This window comes from Polistes canadensis, unplaced genomic scaffold (genome assembly GCF_001313835.1).
Source record: "Polistes canadensis isolate GaletaPanama2010 unplaced genomic scaffold, ASM131383v1 scaffold_277, whole genome shotgun sequence".
Classification (NCBI taxonomy): Eukaryota; Metazoa; Arthropoda; class Insecta; order Hymenoptera; family Vespidae; genus Polistes; species Polistes canadensis.
Window position 1 is genome coordinate 87,614 of NW_014569824.1, and position 8,824 is coordinate 96,437.

The following is an 8,824-nucleotide window of genomic DNA, read 5'->3' on the forward strand; positions in this document are numbered from 1 at the left end:
GAAAATAATACGAGGTGGAGTGGAATGGGGTGGGGTGGGGAGGATATTAAGTATTCGGAATTCTCAAGATAGACAGCAACCGCGAGATAGGTAAGAAATAAGACATAGTGAACGCTAGCTCTGTATGTGTATGTGTGTGTGTGTATCTCTCTATAGAAAATACGATGAACGACGAAGACTTGAAAAGAAAGAAAGGAAGAAAGAAAGAAAGAAAGAAAGAAAGAAATAAAGAAAGAAGACTTGGGAGGCTGTTAAGACTTCGCGGTGAAATTTCTCCGGATCGACTTCCTTAGGGGAAAAAAGAGTAGGAGGGGGTCCACGAAGCGGGGTGGGTGGGAGAGGGAGGGGTGTAGAGGGGGTGGGACGAGGAGAAACAAGTCGACGTGTTGGCTCGGAGCTCGTTGACTTATTGCAAGGCGGTTCGTTGCTCTTCGACACGTTGGATTCATTATCGATTCGTGCCAGTGCCACGATCCTGCTCCTTTTCTCGCATACTTACTTCTTACTTTACTTTACTTTACTTTACTTTACTTTACTTTATTTTATTTTACTTTACTTTACTTACCATAGTACGCATACTTGAATTCTTTCCAGTTCGACTTCGGAAGAATTCAGATTGCTTTTTAACCGTCTATCGAAGTTAAACATTAATTGCCGCTACTGCTACTGCTACTGCTACTGCTGTTCCCTTTTACTCATACGCAAGTAGTAATCAGGTGGAGAAGAAAGCAAGGTAGAGGGGAGAGGGAGTTAAGAAAAAAAAAAGATAGGGAGAGATAGAGAGAGAGAAATAATGAGGGGAAAAAAATATCTGGAGGAGGAGGAGGAAGAGGCGGAGGAGGAGAAGGAGGAGGAGGTGGTGGAGGAGGTGGGGGAAGGAACGTCTTAGGTGGAAAAAAGAAAGGTAGATGTAAGAGAAAAGAGTGAGAGCTATAAGGAGAGGTGTACGAGTATAGTACCCCTTTTTTGCATCCAACAAAATACGAATACCGAGCACTCTCGAGAAAGAGTGAGTGAGAAAAAGAGAAAGAAACAGAGAGAGAGAGAAAGAGATGGATGGTCATGGGGGGCGGAGGAGAGAGAGAGAGAGACAGAGTGATAGATAATGACGAAGGGGGGGAGAGAAAGGGAATGCATGATAGAGTAGGAAAGAGAGAGGAAAGAGGAAGAGAAGAAACGCGCGCGTGTGTGTGTATGTGTTAGAGAGAGAGAGAGAGAGAGAGGGAGAGAGGGAAAGAAAGAGAGATGGAAGAACAACAGTAATGGTGGGGTATTTCCAGTGGTACCGTCGTGTTCTAAGAGTAGGTCAGTATACCACATTAACCGGTATTCCAATGTAGTAGGGGGGCGGGAGGTGGGGGGGCTTCCGACTCGTCAGTTCCGCAAGCGTGTCTATACATACCGCGAACCTCGTCCATGGCCGTCCACGGTCGCCTTCTTCTTCTTTTTCTTCGTTTTCTTCTTCTACTTCTTCTACTTCTTCTTCTTCTTCTTCTTCGTCTTCGTCTCTCTCCCTCGATCGAAAGAAATATCGAAATGAAAAATCTCGTGGGTGGGTGTATTTGATGAATATATCTATATGTAAATATATATATTTTACATAGATAGTATATTGTATTTGATTCAAATGTGTTTTATGCGTTTTTAGAGAATGACTTTTGTATTACATTTCGAATGATTCCCATTATCGGTCGGATCTTTTTTTCCTTATTTTTTTTTTTTTTTTTTATTTTATTTGTTTGTTTGTCAGTGAAATTACGGTAAAATCATGCAAAAAGGGATGGTGGTAGGATGTAAATCAATGTTCAGGAATTTTGTTGAGAAAATAATTGTAACGAATGAAAAGAAAATATTTGAATTGTACATATCTATTTATACATATGAGAATTATCGTTAAATATTATAATATAATATTTGAGATAGAAAAATGAATTTAGAGAATTTTATATATATATATATATATATATATAAATATAAAATATTGATGTTTGTTCGAAAAAACGAAATAATTGCTATCTGATGTTATTTTATATTCAACGCGAATGAATTTAAAATCCTTGTAAATAATATATGTGATTGATGAGAAAATATTTTTTTTATTTTTTTTTTTAAATGGACGGAATTTAATTTTGATTATAATCGAATATATTTTTAGATAGTTTTTTGTTTCATTACCTATTATAATTTATTCTATATTTAATGAAACGATATGGAAGCCATACGTTTATAATATCTATAAAAATCTTGTGGATTAGGTATATTATACGTTGTATTAGCAATTTGAAGAAAGAGACTTTTACCTCCACCTTGCCCTCATCTTCTTTAACCTTTACCTTAATGGCTGACGCACTTTCTCCACGGGTAGAGCGGTACCAGGTCTCTCCTGTGAATCGCGTACATCATACGCGTTAACCGCTCTGCATTTTGATGACGACGATTGGAACGAATACCGGAGCAGCAGCAGTATTTCTTCGTTTCAACAGGAACTCGTTTGTTATTCATTATTATTATTATTATTATTATTATATCGTTGAACGTTTAATATTCTATATTCGCGTTATCTATACGTTAATAAATTAATATCCAAAAATATATAAAATATCCCTTTCTCATTAAATATATTTCTCTCTTATAGAGCAGTAATTTAATAATAATAATAAAAAAAAAAATTTGATCGATCTTCTACAAAAAGGTAATTTATTTTGAACGATAATACGCGTACCATGCCCACATATGAGTGAAAAAAAGATGTTTCCGCTTAATGAAGTCTCGAAATATATTCGAGTTCGTCGAAATATACCGCTACAATAGATAAAAGATAATACCCTCATTTAAAACAACAACTATCTGAAAATGAATAAACGCGAAAGTCTCAACGGGTTATGTTAGATAGGTATTTAACGTTTAACTGTAATTTAATTGCATTCCATTAATGATCCATGGAATTTCATATCATTTTGCTTATATCATTTAGAAACATACTTATTATCTCGATCTATCGATTCGAATTTTTTCTTTATTTGTAAAGACGAAACGTCAACTACAATAGAGGTTCCTATTCTTTGGTTTTATTTATGTAGGTCGTAGCGGGGAACCGCGATCCGCACGCGCGCCATTTTTCGTAACGAAAAGGAAAGCCCCCGCGCTGATGATGCGCTCGTGTATGCGCATCTAGCAAAATCCAACTGGTTTTGCGTGGATCTCCTTTTCGTCTGGTGGACTCCGTAACGGTTTTTCGACCTACTTTTGAATTCCTCCGCTATTATATAGCGATATAGTTTTAGCTTATAACTCCTACAGAGAGAGAAGTAGAAGAAACAAGTGTTTCAATTCCGCTATGTAAGAAGATTGTCTGTCTGTTCTCTTTTAAGTTGACAGCATCAACTTAAGTGAAATTGAGATATCGATTTAAAAGTCAATTTTAACATAGATAACACGTTTATATCTATCTTACATTGTCTTGTAACGATCTATTGTAACGATCGATCTATGTAGGTCATTCGAGGAGACACGTTTCATTTTTCGCGATGAAAAGGAAAGGCATCCCGAGCAAAATCTAGTCGATTTGCGTAGGCTTTAACCAAGCACCGAGCCGTAACGGTGTTCCGACCCACATTTCTTCCTCGCTATATAATACACTGCATGTCCTACCGGTAAGTATCGTTTCGGCTCGTACAGGATCAACCAAGTAAGATGATCATTTGTTAGAAGAACTCGCGAACAACTCGGAGAAATGCTTCCTACGAACATGGGATCCTACGTTCGTTTAATTAACAATTCATTTGTTCTATAATTATATTAATTATGTCTGAAATATTTTAGACTTTGTTTTATTTAATATTTTTAGAAAAATATTTTATTTGAAAAAAAAAAAGAAAAAGAGAGAGAGAAATCAATCAATCGTTTACATATTCATACGACCCAGACGTGAATTCACCTGAGTTATTAAATGATATTTTCAGAAAGAAAAAAAAGAGAGATAGAAAAAATTGAAATAACAAAATCGTCGAAAATATTAACGAGATATGGTTGTAAAGTTAGAATTGAAACTGTAAAACCCCGATGATGATAGGGCCCCCGAGGAGCAAGCAAAATCGATACGGCTGAATTCGTTGCAGGCACGGATACTCGGTGATCCCATTGATAAGTGGCTCATCGAGACATTGTCGTAGGCCCGAAAAAGTGGGCCCACGTCGGACTGTGGCACCTTTTCTCCTTCTCTTCGGTTACCCGTTCTATAAGCTCTCGCGAATTTGTTCCGTTTGCCCCACTCAGCGAGAGAACTCGGGTTCTTCCTTCAACAACGACATCCACGCCATTGGATAACGGTACGCGGTGAACACGTCACGGCTCGACGAGAGTTCCTTCCCTCTCTCTCTCTCTCACTCTCCGGTCCGAGTTCCCCTGATTTCCCCTCAATTCCCTCTCTTGGTTGAACATCGCGCACCTCCAGCATGAGTCTACGACCGCCTCTACCATCACCTGACAAGGACGGACTCTAAACGACGACAAGGACGGACTGTTCTCCTCCTCCTGCTTGCCTGCCTGCCTATTTGCCGTTTTATATTTGTTGTCCGAGAGTAATGCTGAGAGAGTAATGCTGGGAGAGTAGAGAGAGAGAGAGAGAGAGAGAGAGAGAGAGAGAGAGAGAGAGAGAGAGAGAGAGCGGGAATATGGACTCGAAACATTTGTATGATTCTCACATGACGTGCCGGTACGGCCACGCGGATATGTCGATCGAGTGAGACCGCCGAAACGCTTGAGAAAAGAATACACAACAAACAAAGAAAGAAAGAAAAGAAAAAAAAGAAGAAGAAGAAGAAATAAAGACGGAAGATCTCTTTCGCAGTTTATTCATGACAGGAAGAGAAGAATTTCGAGTACTCGATCGGCAATTTGCGATTTGATTTGAAATCCGTTCACCTGCTCTCCCGGACTGGCTCATCTTCTTATTATTTTTCTTCTTTTTTTTTTTGTAAAAGAAGATTGCGTGTAAATGACGATTAAAGAACACCTCAGCCGGATGTGCGTGTGCCGCGTATCGAAATTTAAGTTAAATTAACGATCTCCGAATGTTACCCAATCGTCGTCGTCGTTTTTAGACGACGACGACGACGACCCACGTTGACAACGATTAATATCAAACTTCCGTGTGGCACACCGTGCAAAAATGTATTTTTTTTTAAAGGCGGCAATTTGGTCGGCCGAGTGTACTCGGCCGTGGCTGGCTAGCGTGCCACTAACCTAGTTAACGGGAGCAAGTCTTTCTTTTCGAGAGAAGTGGTATCTGCCTACCCAGCCTAACGAACGTGTGTACGTGTAAGCGTCAACCTACCACAGAGTTACTTACTTACCTACCTACCTACCTATCAACCTAGCTACTGTACAACCACCGGCATCGGTACCGAACACGAGAGCGTGCTACATGTTTCGTTCACTGGCTCGAAATCTCGAAATATTTTTCGCTTTTCTTCACTTCGATGGCCAGTTCGCGCTCGAATTTTAATTAAAATTTCGCTAAAATTATTAGAATCGCGATAAAAAAAAAAAAAAAAAAAAAAAAAAGAAAAAAAGGATCACATTCGAATCGAATTTTATTTGGTGTTACAGGTCCCCGCGGTGCCGTTGGCGGTTGCAGCACCCCCGGCAGTAGAGTGGATCCCTGGTGGAATTCTGGTCCCCTCTTCCCCTCGCCACCTGGTCCCCCGAGGATCGACGAGGGGCTAGCGGATAATTTCACTAGCGGCTTTCAGTTCTGCGTACCATCGGGAAGCCGGAATAATTCTAACGTATATCACAATCAATCTTATCAACAACAGGAACAACATCAACCGCAACAGCAACATCAGCAGCAACAGCAACAGCAACACCACCACCAACAACAACAACAACAACTGCATCACCGGCAATATCAAGTTAATAGAAACACGTGTTCGAGTTACGGTATCGCATCAACATCGTCCTCTGTGTGTTCCACGTCGGGCCTCGGTCACACGCAAAACAGGCGAGGAGCCGATGCCGTAGGCTCCAGCAGCTCGAACATCGCGTACGGCATTAATTCCTCGTCGCCGGAAACCTCGTCCACCTTTAGAAATAATAATAATAATAATAATAATAGTAATAATAATAATAATAACAATAACAGTAACTTGGTACTCGCGGCGCTTCTTGCGCCGACATCGGTGATTGGTTGCGCCGATCGTTTGTCCAACTGCGAAATTTCGGTAAGTCACGGGAACGTAATCGGATCAATCAACAATACGACGACTAATTCAACGACGGCCGAATCGTTGAACGGCGTATACTCGCCTCTTACCTTGACGAGGAGAACGGAAGAATCCTCGCGAGTTCGTTCGGAGGAAGTGAGTAACGCATCGTTATCGTCCGCGTCGGATTCTCTCTCGACTTTCTCGACTTCGAATTTAAACACGTCTTTATTAAGTTCCTTACTTTCGACCTCGAGTATATCCTCGTCGCCTTGTAGAGGCGATAACAACGAGGAGGAACTTATAACGAGAACTTGTATGAGGCTGGAAGAGGATCAACAATCACGTGAACAAAATCCGGTTCACGATAAAATTGAATATACTTTGGCACAAGTCTCGCAGGAATCATTGGGAAGCGAAGAAAACGAGGATTTGACCGTCGCGTTGCCTTACGAAATCATCGCCGCTGGACGGAGACAAGTGAGAATTCCGAGTGGGTCATCTGTTATCTCTCCATCTGGAGATATTGTTCTCGATATGAAATACGAAACGCAGACAGGTCCTTCAACGGTACCACCCCATTTGACGTCGACCGGTGTTGAGCCACCTCACAGTAGTCAGGGAAGTGGTATTATCGGTGGTTCGGAAGCCGAAGAGGTCGGCGTAGATAATCTCCTCTTGTCATCGTGGGGCGCTACCGGCTCGGATTATCTCGAATCATCAGATATAAAACAAAATACGGTTGGACTACAAGACAGTTGGGATACATTACTTTTGGGAACTACGGTCGAGGTAACATCTGTACAATCTTTGGCAGAACTCAAACCTTTACCACCATTCACTGGATACACTGGACACCTTAGCATTAATGGAATATCTGGCCACCATTATCACACGATCGCCTCGTCGGGTCAAAGGTCGTCTTTACCTTCTTCATCACCGACACCTTCCTCCAATCAAGAGTATTACGAGTCATCCGTTGTTTCCTCCAGTACACCTTGCCCTCAAGCCACTCAGAAACAGCAGCAACAACAACAACAACAACAACAACAACAACAACAACAGCAACACCAACAATCACAACATCAACAATCACAATCACAACAGCATCATCAACAACACCAACATCAACACCATCATCAACATCATCATCAACAGCAGCAGCAGCAGCAGCAACAACAGCAACAACTTCAACACCAACATCAACAGCAGCAACAGCAGCAGCAGCAAGTGCAACAACAGCAACAACAACAACAACAGCAGCAACATCAGCAACAATTATCTCAGTCGACGCAACAGGTGGAATACGATATCGATGATATAGCGGAGATTATTGGATCAGCGATAGCGGATACGACAACAGTACCTGATGAAGGAGAGAACGGCGAACAAGCTCCTCCTTCCCAGACCCAAACTCAAACTCAACCTCAGACCCAGAATCAGAACCAAGCCCAGTCTCAATCAGGGACCGAGGAACAGCCCATAACTGATATTTCCAAAGATTGGATCGACATCGCAGATTGGATACAATCCGTTTCACCTAAGGCGCAAGTTCCAGCCGGTTGTGCGCAAATTTACGCATCAACCCCGGCCACGACGCAAATTCAACAACAAGCTTCGACCCTTCAGAGCTTGCTAACTCACGCATATTCGCCGCTTCTTCATGCCAGGTTACAATCTGGAAATCCTGGCATGCAAAATGCGTCTTGCGGCGAGACACCTTCGTCAACGAGTCCATTTCCGCCTGTCAGTCCACCCGGGAGAGTTTCAACGTCGTGCAGTCCTGACCTCCTCCATTCCTCTTTCGCGGCACCGTCACATCCGCGAAAGAGGTCACGACCTGGACCGGGTTCTCAAAATACTTCGAAGAAGAATCTAGCTTCGAGCACGGGGGCGTTAACTTACGGCTCGGAATCGGGTTTGATCGGTGGCAAAGAAAAACCCGTACACAGGTGTTCGATTTGTAATCGTGGCTTCCTCAACAAGAGTAATATAAAGGTACACCTAAGGACGCACACGGGAGAAAAACCATTCAGGTGCGATGTTTGTGGTAAAGCTTTCAGGCAAAAGGCCCATCTGATTAAACACCAACAGATTCACAAACGAATTGGAAGGGATTAAGATTAAAAAAAAAATAAAAAATAAATAAAAAAAAACAAAAGGACGATTATAAGCACCATTGAATATGTTTCCGTTCAACTGAAGTACCTATTATTTGTTCTTACGTACCTATGAATGCTAAGTCGATGTTGGCAAAGTGTAATACCGTCAGGAACTTACAAACAGATTTTATCAGCTCGTACTTCGTCGATTGGTAATACTTATTAAATACTGGACCGATGATAACAGTGATGGCACTAATCAATAACTCTGTAAGACTACGACAAAAACTGTGTTTCATATTTATCGAATTTTTTTTTTTGTTTTAAATCGACCAATGGCAATCAGTTTTTTAGAGAAACGACGAACAAAACGATACCCGAATCTCGTTACGAAAGTATCAGAGATTCCTACGATCGAAATTCGAAAAGACTCGAATCGAAAAATTCAGACGATCTCTATTTTTCTATTTCTGTCTTTTTTTCTTTTTTTTTTTTTTTTTCCCCTAATATCTCACT

General features: G+C 41.3%; 1 protein-coding gene across 1 annotated transcript in view; it reads left to right on the top strand.

Moving 5' to 3' along the window:
• Window positions 1–8,327, top strand: part of LOC106790998 (ras guanine nucleotide exchange factor B) — a 21,089-nt gene extending 12,762 nt beyond the window's left edge. The window contains exons 2-5 of the mRNA XM_014756304.1: window positions 5,611–5,863; window positions 6,146–7,298; window positions 7,476–7,590; window positions 7,672–8,327. Coding sequence (XP_014611790.1) covers window positions 5,611–5,863; window positions 6,146–7,298; window positions 7,476–7,590; window positions 7,672–8,327 — 2,177 coding nt within the window. The remainder of the gene's footprint in view (window positions 1–5,610; window positions 5,864–6,145; window positions 7,299–7,475; window positions 7,591–7,671) is intronic.
• Window positions 8,328–8,824: the final 497 nt, after the last annotated feature.